The sequence below is a fragment of the Artemia franciscana genome, chromosome 18, assembly GCF_032884065.1.
Source record: "Artemia franciscana chromosome 18, ASM3288406v1, whole genome shotgun sequence".
In the NCBI taxonomy this organism is placed as follows: domain Eukaryota; kingdom Metazoa; phylum Arthropoda; class Branchiopoda; order Anostraca; family Artemiidae; genus Artemia; species Artemia franciscana.
Window position 1 is genome coordinate 9,298,026 of NC_088880.1, and position 22,336 is coordinate 9,320,361.

General features: G+C 32.7%; 1 protein-coding gene across 1 annotated transcript in view; it reads left to right on the plus strand.

Moving 5' to 3' along the window:
- The window catches only part of LOC136038373 (partitioning defective 3 homolog), a 41,001-nt gene extending 35,135 nt beyond the window's left edge, over positions 1-5,866 (plus strand). Inside the window, exons 9-10 of the mRNA XM_065721443.1 lie at positions 2,131-2,408; positions 5,581-5,866. Of these exons, the coding sequence (XP_065577515.1) occupies positions 2,131-2,408; positions 5,581-5,768 (466 nt within the window). The 3' untranslated portion in view covers positions 5,769-5,866. The remainder of the gene's footprint in view (positions 1-2,130; positions 2,409-5,580) is intronic.
- Positions 5,867-22,336: the final 16,470 nt, after the last annotated feature.

Consider the following 22,336-nt stretch of genomic DNA (forward strand, 5'->3'; position numbering starts at 1 on the left):
CACTGCTAAAGGAAGAGGGGATGTAACGGGTTTTAACCAATTTTCTTTTTGTTATTTTTACTTTGTAATTTTCTCTTGGCCTTGGTTCGTTAGCATTTGGCTTGAAAAGAGTTAATTGCCTGTTTCAGCGGCTAGCTGAGGCTGCAAGGTATTTTCGTTTTCCATGAATTTTCACAGATGAATCAGATCTTTCCTGAACGTTGAGTAATAAATTTGTCTTCTAAAAATTCCTGAACTTTGTGAATTTAGATAACAAAAAGGGCTCACAACTTTGGACTTATTTCGGGACTTGTGTTCTCATTTCTGGTTGCAGCGGAAAAAGTTGGCGGAAAAAATAACATGTTTCTGAAAAGCTAGGTATAGCTTTAAAGTACAAAATTAGGATCTACAAGTTCTTATTGTTTTATCCATCACAATGCTAATGACACGATATGAAAAGTTCAACCAGCTGCTAAGTTAATACATTATTTCTAAATCTTTTCCACAGATTTTTCTTCAGTGTCTATAAATCGATAGCAACAAATAATAATCGATCGATAGCAACAAATTGATAATAGATAATAATCGATAGCAACAAATCAAGAGCAAGGAATTAGATGTTTATGCCAATTTGTAATGCAGTTGCGAAGTTTGAAAAAAAAAAAAAACTGCCAAAAGACGCCATTCGTCAGGTGATGTTGGGTGACAGCTCCCCCCTTGTATGTTACCCCCACGTGTGTCAGATCTTGTACTTCCTAGTCATGCTTCTTCTCCAAATACGCTTTAAACGTCTCAGAAGAAATGGCAGTTACAGTCTGTTCTTTTAAGTCATCCATTTGTTAGGATGCTGCCTGAGAATAAATTTTGTTGTATTAGTTTTGCTGTGTGAAACTAACGGGGTCCTAGAGAGTTTCTACGAGTTTGGCATCTTTTATGAACCTTCAAATGCTTATTGAGCAAAAGAGCATAGTGAGCTTGGCTCATCTTTCAAATGTGAGCTTTGTTTCATATACACGAGTGTCGGTTGTTTGAAGGTGTACTGTTATCGGAAGATATTTAGATGGTGTTTAAAGCCAGATTCAAATTTAGTCGATCCTCGCTGAAGTCGCTTTTGCATAATTTTTTTTTAAGCTTGAGCTGGCTATCAGTGTTCCTACCTCATAGTTGGACCATACTCTGATAGACCTTTGAAGCTGTGCACTCGGTATGCTTTAAAAATTGTATCGTGACGGTGATGTCGACACGTACAATCGACACGTATTATCGACACGTACAAAAATTGTACGTGAATTAGAATGACCCACTGTATTGCTTTGACTATTTAGATCTGGCTCGGTTGTTTCTTGTACAGGTTCAGCATTATTTTGAATCTCGAGGTGCTCCTGATTTTCTGCTGCCACTGAACCTGTTATGGCGCTTGAACTAGAACCACAACCAGCACTGACTTAACCTGTTTACAGAGATCATAATTCACGTTTTCTTGAAGAGCCTCAGCTACTTCTTGATCAGGACAGCCAAGCACTGTCCCGATATTGGCTTACGCGCGTTGAATTCTGAAACTGAATTTTCACCTCTATCCCTGACAATCTGTATTGATCCCAGGAATGGCTATGGGGAATAAGTTGAAGCTTCCATGTAATACTAAGAGGGATTTTAAACAGAATCAAAAAACGCTCTAATGATCCACGCTGTACAAACAGCAAATCTTAAGTATTTCAACAGTAGTTAGGGAAGAATATCAAGTTCAAACGTTCAGAGATTGTTGAGGGGGATGCTGAACTTGAGGGCACTGTGTGCATCCCAGTTGTAACTGGGCCCAGCTACATTTATTAAGTTGAAAATTTCTAGAAATGTCAAATTTGATGTTCACCAGTATTGAATCAAGAGACATCATAGACATTCTGGTTGTCAAAATGGTATGTCTGCAATATCTCAGGAATAGGTAAAGGTATTTAGTTGAAACTTTCAGAGAATGTTGAAGTGGGATATTGAACTTAATCAAATGGAACTATTTGGATTCCAGTATAGGTATGGGTTGATATTTCCATATTTAAAGGGAATGTTGAACATATCAGTAATGAAACCAGTTACAGAATGTTTCATAATTAAACATGTCTTTATTACTGGAAACTTCTATATATTTTTTTTTAGTCGAAGGCAACAGCAGTACCGCTCCCAGCGCTCCCATCGGGAGTCCAGGGAATCAAAAGCAGATCGACCAATATCTAATTACTATGAGTATGAAAGCCTACAAAACAGACAAAGTAGCCAGCATCATCATCCTCCAAGATTTCAGTCTGATTTGCCAACTATTCAGCAAGGAAGCAAACCAAAACCTCCTTACCCTCTGCCGCCATGTCCGCCTCAAGGATACCAGCAACAAACACAGCGAAAACAAGATCGAGGCTATACTACTGGCTACGGTAGAGGTATTTTTCTTCTTTTCTTTATTTTGCCTCTCCATGGATATAGTTGAAATGTTATAGTTGTTAAACTGAAGAAAACCGAAAGATGCGAGTAAAAATTGGAATAAAAATATTGCAATTAGACCTTACTGTGTATAATTTTAAATAGGATATCTTTGCCAAACAACAATGACACTATCATTTAACGCCACAGTGACGATGACAATTCAAGGAATTCTGTAATATAAATGCTTTTATTTAAAAAATACAAAAAATGCTTTTATTTTGATGTGCTTAAGATGACTGAGTTATAAATAAAAGAATTTCTAAATAAATTTTCCCTGGGACAAAATTTCTTCATGAGTCCCTTTCAATTTACAGTTATTTTTGTGCCTACTTCGTCCTTACTCTCAAATTTAAAATAAAATCCATACAATATGCTTTAGAGATAAGTAGAAATAGTACTAAGCGAGCTGTGTACGAAGTGAAGTCTTAGCTAAACTTTCTTGGAGTGGTTGATTTAAGTCTTTTTTTTCTGCAATTCGTTGATGGGGAGTTGGATTTTTTTTTCTATTTTACCAAGGACGTCTATTCAGTGGCTCTACTTTTCCCGAAAGAAAACTTGATTCTCCAAAATTCTCGCCGGAAATTAACGTTCGTAAATATACCATCGTTAACACGAAGTATTATACGAATACAACACGAATTAACACGGATTAAATGTTAACGTTAATTTTTGCTAAAGCTAATTTCTTGGACATTTTGGAAAACCTGATTCGCCGCGGCTATAGGTCATTTGCCAAATAATTTCGCTTAGATTTCAGGATAATCGCTGTCTTTCCAAAAAGTCGCATTCCACGTAACTTCTTGTTTTCAGTAACGACGGGATCCCCAAGCCTTTGTCCAAACAGATCCCTCTCTTAAAAAAAAGTAGGCGTAAAAAAAACTGCTTGGACTTCAAACCTTTAGGTTTGACTTCAAACCGCTTGAGGCCAACACAGCTACGCACGCTCCTCCTTCAGCCCAGTCTATTTAAAGGCTCCCTCTTTACACCCTCCCAGGAGGTTCCCATTTTCTTTAAATCTTTGTTTATGGCATCCTCCTACCCCAGACAATGAGGACCTACTTTCCGTTTAGCCTTATACAGTTGGCCGAAAAGGACAATCTTCGGCAATCTTCCTTCATCCGCAGAACGTTGCTTAGCCATCTCAACCTTTCTTTCATTATAGCCCTAGAAAGCGGAACTAAACTAGATTTTTCGTACAGCCTACTGTTTGAAACACGGTTAGTCAGCCGGGTACCCAGAACAATCCGTAGGCAATTTCTCTGGAAAACATCTAGTAAATTTTCATCCTTTTTTCGGAGCGTCCGTAATTCGGAGCCATATTTGACCACTGTCATCACTCTAGCTTTCAATATTCCAATCCTGGTTTGGAGACTTATCTTCCTATTCTTCCAAACTTTGTTTAACTGTCAAAAAACACCCTGAGCCTTAGCTATTCTACTTTTAACATATTCACTGCTCCCACCGTCTTTACTAATAATATTACTAAGGTAAGTGTAACCTGATCATTCTTTTCGTTACCCAACGTCACCTTTTCGTCTTCACTTATTCCTAGCCTTAGTGACTTAGTCTTCTTAACTTCAATTTTCAAACCTATTCTAGCACCCTGAACTCGTAAAACCTCTAAAAGTTTCATCAGCATAATCTAAGTCCAGGAGAGTTTTTCCTCCAGGGGGGGACAAACCCCCTCATATACATAATAAAAATATAAGTATATAAAAGTTCGTTACGTAAGTTAATGCTTAAGTTACGTATATTTTTTTCTAACAAAAACGTTCGTTAAAAATTAAAGGTTCCAGTTGCCTTTTCAAGTAACCCAAGAATTAGAGGGCAATTAGGCCTCCTCCTCCAGCCCTTTTTTCTCAAAATAGTCTAATCAAAACTAAGAGAAAGCCATTTAGCCAAACAAAGAATTAATATGCAAATTTCATTTTAATAATTTATGTGTAGAGCCAAAATTAAACATGCATAAATTCAAAAACGTTCATAAATTAAATAAAAAAAACTAGTTTTTTTTAACTGAAAGTAAGGAGTCACATTAAAACTTAAAACAAACAGAAATTACTCCGTGTATGAAAGGGGCTGCTCCCTTCTCAACGCCCCGCTCTTTACGCTAAAGTTTCTTACTGTTTAATAAAGTAGAATTGAGAGAAAGAGTCAAACTTTAGCGTAAAGAGCGGGGCGTTGAGAAGGGAGCAGCCCCTTTCATACACGGAGTAATTTCTGTTGGTTTTAAGTTTTAATGTTTAATGTTTGAGCTCCTTCCAAAGTTTCTAATATCACTGCTTCTACACGAAATGGTTTTACATAAGAAAAGAAGAAATAATACAATTAACGCCTGGCTTTTCAATAACTCAACGCTACAGTTCAGCCTCTATATATATATATATATATATATATATATATATATATATATATATATATATATATATATATGTTTTCGCTGTTTCTTCAATGTCTTTTTCATCATTATTAGATTTGCATTTCATTTTGGTTATAAATGAAAATGTAGCATGATAAAAATAATTGTTTGTGTGTATTTTAAAACATTTTTATAAATTTGTCCCTTACCTTTGTCTTTCTATGTATATATATAGCGTTTATATAATGTCTTTCTATAAATTTGTCTTTACATAAATTTATCCTTTTTTTTAAGTTTGTGTTTTATATTGTCTTGTGGGTTTTTTTGTTTGTTTTTTTTATTCTTATTTCTGCACTAATGACTCGCCAGTAATATTTACATTGTATTCTTCTTTTTTTCACTGACTGTGATTATCCTCCTTTTTTCATAAAAAGTTGAAATAGGGATAAATCTTTTTTATAGACAGTGATAAATTTCACAAAGAAATACTAGATATTTCTGTCGCATATGCAGTGACTGTCATCAGCAGTAATACTCAAGTATTTTACTTTAATGATGGTCACTGCATATATGACCGAAATATCTAGTTTTCTTATGAAATTTATCACTGTCTATAAAAAGGATTTATTCCTACGGAAAAGCAAGTGTGGCCTTCGATTTTTTTTTTTTTTTTTTTTTTTTTTTTTTTTTTTTTTTTTTTTTTTTTTGCTACATTTTTCGTTTTGTCGATATTTTTCAGATGTTAGATAAAATTGTCTTCTTCTTTTCAGATAAACGGATGCCATTGCAAAGCAATATTTTTGACCCTCTTTGTCCTCCAAGGCAGCAAACACAGCATTCACACCCTCGATACTCACAAGGGCAGTCTCAATTTCAAGTGCCGCAGCCTGTGCCCCCTAGTATCTATGGTTCGGATAGGAGGCCAGGCGCCCCAGTATTAAGTGGCTCTAAAGTGTAATATTTTTTCAGCTGTTTCCAAAGTTTATTACGTCTTGCGCAGAATCCTGATGATTACTTATGGATATATATATATATATATATATATATATATATATATATATATATATATATATATATATATATATATATATATATAAATATATATATATATATATATATATATATATATAACTAATTTTTTTTTTGCTTTACGGAAAATAGTGGGGTTAATACGGACTTGTTTTCTACTTCAAAGTGGGACTGGCCTTGATTGAAAATTCTTTCTAAACTTTAAACGTGACAATACGATATTCTACTGTCCTGTGTCCCGTTTTCCTGTACTTTCTTGCTCCTCGTTATCTTTTCCTTTTTCTCCTCTTCGCAGCTTTCTAATTCATTTTCTGATATTTTCCCTCGGTTTATTACTTCCCTCTTCACTTAGATGCACTTATAAAAAAAAAAATCTTAGCTCTTCTTAGACTCGTAATGTCATAAACTCATGACGTTACAAATGATAAATTTGTAACGTCGTTAATTATACCGTTGAAATTGAATTGCTAAAATGTTATATAAAAGCTTGTGAATTATAGTTTCTTTCAATTTGGTTTAAATATGTATTTAATATTTTACTTTATAAGTTATGGCCATTAAAATCTTTGAAAGGGTCATTAAAGTTTCTTCAAATACTTTTGAAACTTAATACTTACAAGTTAATATGCTGCATATTTTAAATATTTTATAAAGTTTCATTATTTAGATATTTGATCTTGATATTTTTATATTATTTAATCTTGATATTTTAAGCTATAAATTATAATTTAAATTATTTTTAAATTTAAAGGCCATTTAAGTATCTTTGTTAAAGCTTGAGTCCAATGAAGACAAGAGGGGAAAAGGTCTGATGCCACCTTCCTTTCTCATTTACTCTTACGTATACGTCTACTCTTAATTACTATTTACCATTACGAAAAAGTATCCGACTGACCGACCAGTGTATTCGACAGGTATACCAAAAGAATTTGAGGATTGAAGTCATTGCCAAAAGCGGGTTTTTTCTTCAATATGGTAAAAAGTCTTTAAAATTTGAAAATTCTCAAATATTACAGTGCATACCCATAATATGGCTAATGGTGCTTATGGGTAGGACTAATGGCTATGGATAATGATGCAAAAAACTTAATATTTTGCTTCTGAGACTGAACATCGAATAATCTTTTACCTCGCAATAATTAATCATGTTTTAAAAAGGTCCTTGGTGGTTCCTATTAAACGACTTATGTTCTAACAATCTAGTCTTAAACTGTATTTTCTCTTCTTTCTTCCATTTCCTCTGTTTTATTTGCTTCAATTCTTTTATACTAAAGAAAAGCGATCAAAAAGAACAACGTAAATACTGAAAGACAAAATGAAAGACGTAAATACTGAAAGACAATATTTGTTAATATGGCCTTATCAAATTAGCTGAAAGACCTTATACTGAAAGACAAAGACAATATTTGTTAATTTGGCCTTATCAAATTCGCTGAAACACCTTATACTGAAAGACAAAGACAATATTTGTTAATATGGCCTTATCAAATTAGCTGAAAGACCTTATACTGAAAGACAAAGACAATATTTGTTAATTTGGCCTTATCAAATTCGCTGAAAGACCTTATACTGAAAGACAAAGACAATATTTGTTAATATGGCCTTATCAAATTAGCTGAAAGACCTTATACTGAAAGACAAAGACAATATTTGTTAATATGGCCTTATCAAATTAGCTGAAAGACCTTATACTGAAAGACAAAGACAATATTTGTTAATATGGCCTTATCAAATTAGCTGAAAGACCTTATACTGAAAGACAAACACAATATTTGTTAATATGGCCTTATCAAATTAGCTGAAAGACTTTATACTGAAAGACAAAGACAATATTTGTTATTTTGGCCTTATCAACCTCTCATGCAGTTTAAGAAATAATCTTCAATTCGTTTTCTTTATTTTCCCCATATTTCATGTCCTAAACTTTTCATATAAATTGCTTTTTCTTTGGGTTTTCTCGCACAACGCTTCTAACCTTGATAACTTTCTTTTGAAATAAATGGTCAGTTTTTTTTATTATTATGATTATGTCCTTGAACGAAAAGACTGTGCCAAAAATTGGAGTAACTATCGGGATTCTGCTTTTATGTACCTTTATGTTCTTCATTCGTTCAATCGCCGACAATTATTCTGATTTACTGAAATAGTATTCTACTATTCAGTATTCTACTATTCTACTGATAGTATCTAATAGTATTCTACTATTCTACTGATCTACTATTCAGAAGATTCCATTCAAAAGCTGAATCCAGTAATGTTGCTTTTTAAGTCTTCTGAAATTTAGGTGGTGGGGGAATAAATTCATTTTGTTTTTGGATTAACAACACTTCTTGGCTACTCAGGTTCTTGCTTTGGCCGTGTAGTGTAGAAGAGGCCTCAAAGAATTGCAGAATAGGAGTAGGGTAGTCAAAGAAGTGCAATGTAGTTTTGAAGACTAGAAAATCCAGACATGGAGTAAAATATACTGCAGTCAGTAAAAAATTGTGACAGTTCATATAAATGACTTACCAATAAAGTGAACATACCACTCGATGTCTTTTTTTATGTTCTTTACGAATATAATAATTGCTTCTATCGCAAATTCAAATTTAAGCACTTTTTGAGCTCTTGAAAATGACGAATTTTCAATTAAAATATGGGTTATCGTTCATTTTCCACAAAATAATGCTACGTTTTCTCAGCGCCATCTTATCTCGGTCGTTTTCGAAAAAATAATGCTACATTTTCTCAGTGCTATAATTATTTATAATAAGGTTAGTTTAGGTTAAGTCTTCTGAAATTTAGGTGTGAGGGCTCTCAATAAATTCTTTTTGTTTTTGGATTAACAACACTTCTTGGCTACTCAGGTTTTTGCTTCGGCCGTGTAGTCTGTATTATCTCCAAAACTTGTAAGTTGATGGCCCGGGTACTATAATTGGGGAGGGGGCGCTAGGGCTAATATTCTTTGTATTTTATTGTTATTGCGTTAGTCATTTGCTAGATTGTATAACATTATTTGTGTGTGTTCTAGGAGTAGCTCTTTGCTCATCATTAATTCTTCTTTGAGATCTTCAGTCATAGATAATCGTTTCGGCTTAAGATCTCTAGAGTATATCTCTTCACAACGTTTTTTTTTGGGGTCGTCTAAAATTAGAAATTTCTTCTGTTTGCGGAAAATGCGATTTACAAAGTATTATGTTATTTCCAAAAACAGTTCGAAATTGTGAACATTATAAAAAACATACCTGATGAGTGGGTCAAACTTTGATTTCGTCCAGAGTGGACGCCAGCCTTCGGGTATCTGGGTTGTATCACAGTATATAGAAACGGCCGAACTGTTGCTTCGGCCAGGTCCTCCGGGTTCCAACTCCGGGTCCCCCATTACCAACCTGAGATCAAACCTACTCTGCTACCACAAGACAACTTTAAGTGCTCGTAAAAGAATTACTTAAAAATTAAATTGACGCTAAAAAGAAGGTTAATTATGGCTGTTTTGACATCGTTCATTATCCTTGTCATCAGAAGTGACACCTTTGCTTTTATTCAACTCCGAGTTATTCCAGCTTTACCTTTGACAGAGACCATCTGTCTTGGCTTTACTCTAAAGAGCCATGACTCTCAAGTCTTTCGTCACTTCCATAAAGTTGATTTTATTTCTGAATCACTGCCTCTCAACTTTTTGTCGGCGAATGAACTTCTGTTGAACGTTTTTTTTTTTGTTTGTTTTTTTTTAGAACTAACTTTCTTTTGCTATTTTTTTAAATATATATATATATATATATATATATATATATATATATATATATATATATATATATATATATATATATATATATATATATATATATATATATATATATATATATATATATATATGTATATATATATATATATATATATATATATATATATATATATATATATATATATAGGACTAAATATATCGTGTGCTATATTGTGATGTTAGTTAGTGATTTTATCTTGATTGGTGTTTTACCTAGTAGAAAGTGAGTAAAGTTTTACCATAATTCGTAAGCTCTTAATAAGGATGGCATTGCTAAAGAAAATTAATTGTTTTATTTTTGAAAAATGGTTGTAAAACTGCCAATAGGACTGCATTAATTTAAAAAATGATATTTTAACGAAAATGAGCTGTATACGATTGTGGAAAAATTTAAAAATGTGTTCTTTTTTTATTATGATTTTTTTTCAAGGCTATTCAGCGTGTAAAATTAAAAAAAAGTAATTATTGAAAAAGGTTTCGCTAAAAACAAATTGAACTAATAGTAACTGAACTCGCATGGTTATGGATAGAAAATTCATTCTTACACTTCGTTTTTTCATTACTAAAAAAATTCTGAAATTAGAAGAAAACTACACTTACTTTAAGGGTAAAATGACTGGTACAAAGGCGTTACCTTTTCCTTGCGCTGTCACTGGGTCCTGTACTACTAAAACGCTAAGCTTTCCTGGCAAAATCTTTGGGAGGTCTCAGCGGCTCAGTAATGACATCTACTTTTAGAGCAGTTAAAAATTAAGTAGCAATAGCGTTTGTATAGGCATTATACAATTTCAATATCTCCAATATTTCCACTGTAGAATGATATACGTTTTATGAATTCTACTAAAGTGCAAGTCAAATATTCTATTTAGAATTGCTACTGACACCTGTAACTGGTGCATTGCTTTATATTTTTATCTGTGCGCAAAGTGAACCTCGTGAACTCACAAGTCCGAGGTTTTTTTTTTGTCAAATCCCTTGTTTTGCTATAGCTCCATAATTTTCTGTTTGTTATATGCCAAAGTGCTGGTGCTTTTTCTTCTTCTTTTTTCTGAATATCATCGGAAATATGTCTCAGGGTAAGTGCCCACTTCCCTTGGAATGCGTGTTCCGGTAACAGCGATATTTATGTGGCGGTGAAGAGTATAGTTCTGGTGCAAAGGAAACTTTCTTCTAGGTGCAAGTAGTTAGGCTTATGAGGAAGAGGGTCCTCTTACTAACGTTGAACTAATTGTTTTGCTATTATATAAATTTACGCAGATGCCTTAATTTTCAAAGATCTTATTGCGCTGCTAAAAAATTCTTTCAAATTTCTTGGAAATTCCCAAATTTCCACAAATTTCTTGGAAAGTTTTTAGAAGTTCAACTAAGCCTAAACTATTTTAATGTCTCATGAAAACTGTCTATTAAAATACAAAATACTATGCAAAGTAGGCTTTTGGTTAAATAATACAAAAACAAATTTGATATAAATTAACTCTAAGTTTGAACTAAGATGAATACTCACTTTCTCGAGTAGTGCTTACTCGGATCTACAATCAAGCTCATGTAGCAAGTCAAAGAAAACGAATTGGGTACCTATCCCTATGTCAATATCCCCAATACTATAGCGTCTAATATCCACTGAAATAGCAGGATTTTCACCTCTAATAACTCAATTTACTGCCCAGCGCGGACTAAAATACCATGCAATTTTCACAAGTTCCGTCGCATAAGGTTTACAAATTAGCTCCCGTAGAGCTAATTTTAATCGGAGTCTAAAAGGTCGCACTTCTGTTCAAAATGCCGTTCTATCCAAGATATGATTATTTGCCTTAATTCTGCGCTTGAAAAAAGAAGAAATATAATATTATTATAATATAGTTATATTATTTATATAATATTATTATATAGTTTATTATATTATATAATATTATTATAATATATTATGTAATATATATTATAATATTATTATAATTATTATAATATTATAATGTAATTATATAAAAATATAATTATAATATAATATTTCTCTTTAGAACCAAACAAGATAAGGGAAATATGATCCGATCTTTTATCTCTTATTGAATATGATGGGTTTTATAATTTTCTGAATAAAACAAGTTTCACATTACGTCTTTTGAAATACTGTAGCTAAATGTTGGTGTCGTGCTGATTTTTCATAAAAATAATTAAAGTGATTTTTGTACCTCTTTTTATTAAGTAAGTCGTAATAGTAATTTAGATTTTTTGATTGCAGGTCGTCATAAAAAATACTTTTTGGTATACAGTAACACTTAATCTTTATGTCAAAATTTCAGTATTTTCGCTTGTAACGAATTTAATATACTGAAAATGCTATTTTAAATATTTTAGAATATCCAACGTTTTCCTCTATAATAGAAGCAAGAAAGTTATATTAATTAATTAAAATAATAATAGTCAAAAGGGCCTATCATTATTGGAACTCTTATTTGTTTTGTCATAGAAAGACAGTGTGGTCTTAAAAAGTACTATCTGAATAATTATTTTTATCACGAATTCGGCAAGAAACAAAATAAGAAACAAAACGGATCGGAACGAAACGAAGAAACAAAACAAAACCGTGGCGACTACACAAAAATGCTTAGTAAAGTTGGAAGTTACAATTTTTTTAGCTTTTTCACCAAAAACCAAAAGGGACTATTTATGCTATATTTAGGAAACTTCTCTTGTAAAGAATTTTCTCGTTATTAGGAGTTCCTTGTGGTGTCACTCGCTTTGATTCACAATCCAAACTTTCTTGTAGAACAACATTCCATTTCAAAAAAAAAAAAAATCAACCGGATTTTTACTCGAGCAGCTCAATTTTACTTCTAAGATCCGTGATCATACCTAATAAATTCAAAAATTTGGTAACCCGAATGCATAGCAACTGACACATGACGTCTCCATAATAAAAATTTTCCCTGTTCTTCATTACATCCAAATATACGCTCAAAAATAACAAAACGAAAACAAACGCTATTACTATTGGAAATTATCATCCATCAGTACAACCCAACTTGGTGAAATAATGCGTCGGGCCTAATCATCATCACTATTTAAAAATTCTTCTCTTCAACAATCTATTATAAAAATAAACCCGACCACCTATAACAAAGAAAAAAACTTCCTTCAAGTGCAGGGAAAGCTACTGACTTGAACCCTGACTAAATTTTGGAGTCAAATTCAAAATATAACACCCCACTTTTTGTTTTTGTTCCTCTAGAAATGTAATATCACTTTAGATGACTCTTTGAAAGTGAACTAGAACTTTCAATTTCGAACCAAATGTTTGTAAAAATGTTTTAGCATACCTGCTGTAAAAATGCTAAAAATCAGATCAAAGGAATTATCATTTGGTTTCTTTAGGAGTTCCTTGTGGTGTCACTCGCTTTGATTCACAATCTTGTTGACAAAAGGGGCGTAATATTTCATTGTCTTTTCAGCCAAGATTCTCAGTCAAATCACAGATTCTTGACAGCTCTTAGTGATGGCTATTCCCCTGGTAAAATTCGCTGATCGGTTCTTTGTCTTTGTGACTGTCAGCCGACGCTAAAGCTCACAAATAATTTTTAAGGAACCGTATCATTTAAAACAACTTCAAAAGCGTAAAAAACTTCACTAAAAAAAACATCTTTTCGTTGCATGCAGGTTTTTAAGAATAAAATTATCAAGTCATTTCCAGTATAGGCTATTCTGATTTCAAAAAGGTGAATTATGGCAGAAAGACAAAAATAGTGGAGAACTACTGGCATAATGACCAGTTATATGCTTCTTTATACCCGCTAAAATTAGATATATTAAGTAAATTTGGTATTAATTATATCGAATAGATTTAAATATTTAATTCAGCTGCATATACACCTTTTAGTTGCGTATCGTGGGCTAAGAACAACGTTATCCTAATCCATAGGAAATCTAATTTTTGAGAAATTTAATATTAATATTATTTAATTAATTATTTAATTTTATTATTATTTAATTGTTTAATTTAATAATAATATTAAGTGCATTCTAAATTCTACCCCAATCTGCGTATTTCATTGAAAGAAATTTCCCTGATATTGGAAGAATTGTGTCTATCTAGTACCGAAGTTAAATGAAAATTTTTGAAAAAAAATATGCATTTTATAGAAACAGGTCAGTCTTAAAATTATGATAGAAATTTGAGATTTTGTTCAGTTTTATTACATTTCATGCCTTTTCTTCAACTTTTTGGAGTATTTTACAGTATTAGAGTTCAGTATCCTTTCCTTTTAAAGGTTCGTTTCCTTCTTTTCTCTTTTTTTGTATTTATTCAATGTTTGCTGATATATATGTATACATTAATTTTCCATTTTTGTCTTCCTTTCAAGCTTTATTTTCCTTTTTCTCATGTCTTTTTCTGTTCCTTTATATATTTTCCTCTTCTCTTACCTCCGTTTTCCTTGCTTTTTGCAAATGACTAGATTATCTTGTGAATATTTGTATAATTTTTCTGTAAAATAGTTTGTTTGTTTTGATAACTCTACCGTGCCATTTTTGTAAGTTGAGAAATTTGACCTCTAGATATTTATTTGTCTGACTATCTGCCTTAGTGTATTTCGCATTCCACAGTTTGCCGTCCACTTCCTGTGTCCATCTTTTGTATTTCATCAGAAAGAAATGTATTTTGTAAATTCTGACGTTTTTGGCATTAAAACTGTGAAATTTTTACTGTAATTTGGAACTATCTATAGAGCATTATAGCAGGCGCATACTTTGGCGGCATCTATATTTGTTAGAGTTTAAATAGATCTTATCACTTCGAAAATATGCATGAGTATCCCAAGTCTTTCCTAATACACTGTTCTCTACCGTGACAATGCCCCCCTCCCTTATGGTGCTATATAGGCTGAGCACAAAACTAAAAAATAATTTGGTTAAAGTGGAAGGAACCCTAAAAATATGAATTTAAATCTAAATTTTCAAAGATAATTAGGCATTAGGGACTCTTTTAAGCATCAACGGTTAAGGCTAAGGCATCAAGTTAAGAAAAGTTATCGTTTATAGTTATAGTTGTACGTTATAGTTATGCTTACAGTTACCGGTTAGAATCGGTTAAGAATAGTGGCTCTCCCGAAGGAGATGTGCTAGAAAAAAGGGACATTTATATATTAGGTAGGCAGATATATATATATACATATATATATATATATATATATATATATATATATATATATATATATATATATATATATATATATATATATATATATTATATATATATATATATATATATATATATATATATATATATATATATATATATATATATATATATATATATATATATATATATTTGAATCGATTTGACCAGTAAAAGTACCAAGAACCTTGAAAATAACAGGAGGTTCTTATTAGTTTGATGTGCAGAAGTATCAAGAATCTACCATAGTAAATGTATGTTCTAGACCGCTCATCAAATCAATTCAATCTACTCCCTTCTCAATCGAATTTGAATCATTAAAAAACAATTTGCACCATTTTAACAATTTCTGTCATAAAGGCCTTCAAACATCAACATCAAACACAACATCAAATCAACATCATCAACATCAACACAACATTTCAACATCAAAAAAGGCCTTGTGAAATAAGAATTTGATATATATTTTACTCATATTCAATATTTTATGGTATATACTACTATGTTTTGTGTACTACTGGTATAATTTAATATTTCATGGATAGTTTGATATGCTATGTTAATATGAATATCCAGATAATTATTATTATGTTTTCCTTTTCTTTCAGTAACCTAAAATCACAACTTTATTTACTTTTTTTTAAATATCTTTTCTTAATCAATAGTTGTAGAATCAAATTGTTTCGGCGGAAAAAGGTTAACTGTTCCACTTCAAAATTACGTTTTCTGGTTTTCTTCCCAAGAATGTTTCACTCGGTGAAAGATTTCTGGGAATCCAAACACGCGTCGCCCTCTACCCAATCACCCCTGACTTATTTAATAGAGCTATAACATATTCATTATTTATAATTAGAAATCTAATAGGGCTACGTAGGTTTTATTTAGTAAGAGTATTAATTTTTTTTTTATAAAAGATGTAATCAGATTGCTGTTACTAGAATAAAAAAGCGAGTTTGTCTTGGAATATTATTTTACCAAGAAAAGGAAAAAATCACAAAAATTAAAATATGCCAACAGCATCCGATTTTCCAAGAGGTCACCCATCCAAGTACTCACCAGCCCAACAATGTGTGACTTCCACGATCTTACGAGACTGGATACTTTCAACGTGGTACGTTGGTACGTGGGACGTTGGCCGGCAACTTCTGTGACAATATACTTGTTGATCAGCAGAATATCTCTCCCGCCTTTAGAGTGTCACTCAATTAATCTTATAGCCCTTAAAAGGGCTGCTGGTCACTTTTTGGCCTCCAACCAATGTTAGATTTACTTAAGCCTATTTCACTTTTTCTGTCTTTTTTTAGAAGGACTGCTTGAATATTGGGAAAAACACCTCCTTGGGCAATTGTAACCCTCGAAAGGAGCTTTTTCAGTTCTTCGTCCTTTCTAGTGGAAATGAATAGAAAAAATATTAAAAAGCACAACACCAACTTCATGTCATTGCTAAACCATTAATAATAGCGTTCTCAGTTTTAAGTAAAGTGACATTGTTTTCTCAACAGAATGTCAGTCCCAAATATTCTTTAAGTAAATGAAACAATATTAGGTAGCGTCTGATAGTTGGTTCACAAATCATATATGTCTTCGAAAAACGCTCATAAAGCTCACTATCACTATAACCAGTATTTTCCATACGTTTTTTACATAATTCAATAACTGTCCTTTTTTAGCACAGCAGAGAACATTGAGATGATGAAATATTGAAGATGATTTTCTGATGTATTTAACTTCGTTATTACTTCACACAGGTTGAAGCTCGGTTGCCCGAGAAATATTTTCAAATTTCTAGAAATATTTTCAAATTTCTAGAAATAATATACTGAATGTATCTTCATCAAACTTGAAGGCACCATACCTTCGAAGAATTCGCAATGACGCTTTTTTATTTGCAAGTACCGTTATAGAATTGTCAATACTGTTACTGCTAGCAGATTCTCGTTTACGTTTACGTAATCAGTTTCTTTTTTAAAATAACTTCTAAAAACTTCAGGTCCTAAATTATTCAAGCACCGAAAAACAAAAATGCCTATCTGCGTATCTCTAATTTGACCTACATTTAATAAATTCAACTTTTTAAATATACTTAACGTACTATCAGTTCCTCGGTCATAATTTCCAATAATACGAACAGCTTTATTTTGCTGTACCTGTACTCTGTTATAATTTCGATAATAAAGATATTGCTAATTCTAATGGTTCTGTTCATGTTTGTGCCAGTTTTTACCACGGGATCTTTGATCAAGGCTCTCATTAAAAGATTATATGGATTATGCAATTCATTGAAACAATCTATTTATAAAGTACAGTTACATGCACATACCGTGGCGGCATCTATATTTGGAAGAGCTCAAGTGTATCTTTAGACTAGGCATTGTAAATGCACATCTAAATCTATATCTTGTCACTTCGAAAATATACATAAGTAACCCAGGTCTTTACAGATATACTCTTCTCTACCACGAAAATTCCCCCCCGACCCGCTTCCTAATGAAGCTAGATAAGCACAAAACTAGGAAATACGTGGGTTAAAATGGAAGGAATCCTAAAAATATGAATCAGATATACCTGCATGCTATAAAACTCAGAATTTCAGGATTTTTTGTGAAGTATTATTTGCAGTCCAGGGCTATATCTGGATCTCTTAGAGGGGAGAATAATTGGGAGAGATGGTGCAGTGTGAACTCCCCACTCAATAGTCATTTAGAAATTCATGGCTGCTAACGTGACATAGCCCTAGGCTATTTACAAGACTACAATAAAACACTATTACAATGAAATTCATTCTATATAAATTGTATTAAGTTTCTATTAATCAGATGTTGCATTTCAAATTTATGGTTTACGCCTTCTTTAAGGAACTACTGTCTAAAGCAGTTCCCGGATTGGTTGGGTTTGCAAGGGGTCTGGCGTGTTACCCCTGGAAAATCCCTCCCCCCTTGGAAAATTCTCCTCGAATGTAAAATTGAGAAGCCAAAGGGAAATTAAGGCAATAAAAAGAATGAAGGAAAAAGTATAATTGTACATCTGCAATTATGAAGGTGGGGCGGTGGGTCATTTTGTAAGCCGGGGAGCGGATGCCAGATACCTAAAGAGGGCCTTTCAGCGCCAAAATGTCTAAATATCCCTGAGTGGTCAAATAAACATTTGAATGGGTATTGAGAAGGGGGGGAATCAGTCTGTCATCTCCTTCCATATAGACTAAACCTGAATATGAGTGCAGGGGTGTGATACCTCTCTTCTTTTAAAATGTTTCTGACATTTACTTTAAAGCCATTTTTAACTAAACTACTATATACAGTGATACGCAAGTGTGCATCAGCTATTATGAAGCAGGTACGATGGATAGAGGGCATTTTAATGCCCAAATATCCTATCTCATATTCAGCCTTCAAAAAAATAGAGAGCAAGTTCTAGGAAGGGGTGATCTAGAAATTGATATCTAATCCTTATTCGATTCCTGAAAATATTTATAGTATACGCCTTTATTATTAGTGCTGGTAGGGGGAAGGAGGGGGGGGGTAGTAGTTCTCCTATTGCAGCGATCTTTTGAGCGGTATGTTGAACCAATGAAAAAGATTATTTGCATCCAGGTTGTCAAAAGAGCGTATCTGGACGTATATCAGGTATGGATAAGGGGATTAAGTTGAAGCTTTCAGGATATGTTGAACTAAATCAAAAGACACTATGTGCATCCAAGGTTTTCAAAAGGTTTATCTGTGATGTATCAGGAATGGCTAAAGGAATTAAGATGAAAATTTCAGGGGATGGTCCATTTGTATTTATTTTTATCAAGGTTGTAATATGATGAGGGTCAGAGTGGCTTTAGTCCTTTCTTCTTATTAATTAAAAAAAAACTTTTCACAAAAGAAAATTTTTCGAGAAAAAAACCAAGCTACATTCCGTTAAGTCGATGTTTTTTCATTTGTTTGAATAATTTTCCCCGTACCCATCTTTATAAAGTTCTACAGTACAACTATTGTTAAAATTTGTTGCAGAATTTTATCTTAAATACAAATAGCAAGCAAAAATATTGATTCTTAAGAATTATTACTACTTCATCATAAATAAAAATACTTCGGTTTTTAGAAGCACGTGTAGAAGTAAAAATTCAAGTGTGCCTGGTCCCCAATCTGGATCATGGTTTTTCATTAAAGTATCCTATAATGAAAATCTGTGGCTTTTTATAATGTTCTTTAAATTTTAGGATGGTATTCGATCAGTCAATTGGCCTAGAGCACTTTCATGTTAGTGCTCCCTGACACAATATGTAATGATTTTGATTTTGAAGTGATTAGTTTCCCATTCCCTGAAAGTAATATACACTCAAATATCACATATTCAGCGTTTTTCTCACAGTTACTTCGTTATGCAAGGATTTGTAGTAATTATATTGATTTTAAAAATAGATGTAAAATCTTAAGCCAAAAATTGATATCAAGAGGTTTTTCTGCAAATAAATTAACTTGGCAATTTAAAAAATTTAGTTTTCATTATAACGAACTTTTAAATAAATATCAAAAGAATTATCTAGAAATACTTAAAGAAATTTTTAACTAATTTCGGAGGTTCGAGAAATGTTGTCACAGCGCCATTTATTTTGAATTGTGTTTCTAATTGAGCGGATTTTTTTTAAAAATTAGCCACATGGTAAAGATGAATTCTATAATTGTTTAGTTCATTCAGGTTTTTTGCAATGTGTTAATATTTGTGATTTGGTAAAATTTATAATATTTAGTTTACCTATTGTTGCTAAAGGGAGGGATATATTAACAAGATAAGCTTGTTTTGGTTTTACTTGGTTGTTTTACATTTGCTGTTTTTTTTTTTCATAGGCATGTATTTTGGGGGTGATACCTGACGCGGGGATGCCATAGATATTCTGTGGTAGCCACAACACTGTGCTGGGTAGAGAATTTAGAGTGGCGAAACCCTATATAGGCCAGTGTATTCTCCTGATGAGCCCTTATGTTGGGTGTTGCCTCTGAATTATTTGTCTATATTATTTTTTCTATTGTTCGGTAAATGACGACTTATACTTATTGACGACATGACTGCCTGTCCATGGATTATTCTTTATGGTTGATTGTGTGTGGCTATGCTGTTTGACCTATGTGATTGTATGGATGAGTAGGGTTAAGGCCTCATTCAAGTGCTGGTCTATATTAATCACTAATTTAGGAAAACAGTCTTCCTTTTCTCCTTCTGTCTCTTTTTTTTTTTTTTTTTTTTTTTTTTTTTTTTTTTTTTTTTTTTTTTTTTTTTTTTTTTTTTTTTTTTTTTTTGTGTTTGTGCTGTACCATTGGTGATTTCTCTTTTCATGATATAATCTATGATTGGTCAGGTAAAATTAATTCACCAATCAGAAACAAGTTTAAATTCTTGCTGATGTTAAGTGAAACATTGTGATAGGTCTACCTCGCCAATGTGATACCACTGTTATTCCTTATGATTTTTTTCGCAGTAAAACCCCATACCCAAGATTAAAGTTGTTCAGAGCAAAACTAAAAGAACGAGACTAACCCCAATCGGACATTGTTGATTGTCTAAAGAAAATTCTGATTATCTGAAAATGGTTCCGGTGTAACTAAACCCATTTAACTAAAACCTTGCGTAACTCAACCCCGTTTAACTTACCCCTCGTTTTACTCAACCCCTGTGCCTCATGTAATCCAACCCTTATTCAACCTGACCCTATTTGGCCTCCCGTTCAAATCGACCCAATTCAGCTCAACTCCTTCAATTAATAATATGTCTATAAATTGTGAATCTGTTTTGTTAGTCCATTTTGGAACGAGAATTTGTCGAGATTGGCATTAATTAGTTGACTCGAAGGATATGGTCTTTATTAATTGGTTAATTTTAATTTAATTTTCTATATGCTGCTTTAATGCTAATTAATTTGCTCAGTCATTCCCGAGTTACGCCCTTTTGACAATTCGTATACACATAATGTGTTTTGATTTAGTTCAGCCCTAATCTAAATTCTCTGAATGGCTCACCTGAATGGCCTTCGTCTTTTTGAAAAGCAAAGTTTAAACATGCATACCTTCTTCAATAATGTATATTATATGTAAAGAATGAGCGAATTGCCGAACTCACAGCCCCTGTCATGAGGACTGTGGGGAGGTTGATTTCCCCAAATACATAATTGCTGGACCTTTCAACATTTGTGAACAAAAAAGCCCCTTCAAAATTTTGATTGGATGTGTTTTGGGCAATGATGGGCTGGGGAGGGGAGGTGCCCTCAATTCTTTTTCGAATCTTGAAAAGGCTTCTAGATCTTCAGAATTCGAATCAAATGAGGCCCATCCGAAGTTTATACGGACATCTATTCCATAATTAGCCATAGACGGCTAATTGCCCTCTAATCATTTTGACTCTTAACAAGGGTACAAGAACTTTTGATTTCCGATCAATGAATCCCCTTCAAAGTTTATATGACTACCCCTTCCCTAAAAACCTGGCCCCCAAAGTATAACTTATATTCCATGCCCAGAGATCTGTTTTTTTCTTGGGGGGGGTGTCATCCTCAAAGGCATAATTACTGAACCTTTAAATTACAATAAAGAAAACGGCTCTAGTCACTTTTTACTATTCAAAAGAGAATAGAGCTTTCAATTTCCTGTCGAATGAGCCCCTTTCAAAGTTTCTATGACAACTCCTTCTATACGAAGTGCTTTGGTCTAACAAAAAAAAAAAAAAAATTATACCCACAAGTCTGTTTTTTTTCTTGGGGGGGGGGTGTCATCCTCAAAGGTATGATTACTGGACCTTTAAATTACGATAAAGAAAACGGTTCTAGTCACTTTCTACTATTCAAAAGAGAATAGAGCTTTCAATTTCCTGTCGAATGAGCCCCTTTCAAAGTTTCTATGACAACTCCTTCTATACGAAGTGCTTTGGTCTAACAAAAAAAAAAAAAATTATACCCACATCACTCTTAACTTAGGCAGCTATTGTGCTGCCTATGATATTTCAAAGATAGTAGTTGAGTTGGGTAAGTAAAATTTAGAAATAAAGATTATTTTGTCACCTAGATTTTTGCTTAAATATTTATGGAAAGTTGTCTGGAAAGTGATTACTTACCCTATAAAGGTTTTTCCAAAAATAACTGCTTACCCACATATGTAATTATCTACTAAACTCAGAATTAACACCGTGTTCTTCTTGCAGATGTCTATGCTTGTCTATTTAGAGCAGGCCTGTCTTTTTGGTATTCTCCTCTCAATTACCAGCTGATGATATCCCCCATCATCCTTCATGATATCCCTGTGCATCCTTTATTTCCCCTTTAGAGATCAAAAGAAGAATTGGGCAACTAAGAAAAACAATTGTTGATTCTTTGCATATCCGATTTCCTCTCATTAGTGCCCTCTATGATTTCCTTTCTAAGCCATTGTCTGTCCTTTTCAGTTTGATTACCAAGTCAGGGCAATTTCTGCAAATATGGAATCTGGGTTGCAGAAACACCTTCAAAAATAAAATAGAAAGCCTGTTTTTGAAGATTTTTGCCTTTTCACTCTTATATTCTTGAAACGATGCAAAAGATTCCTTTCAGATTGGATAA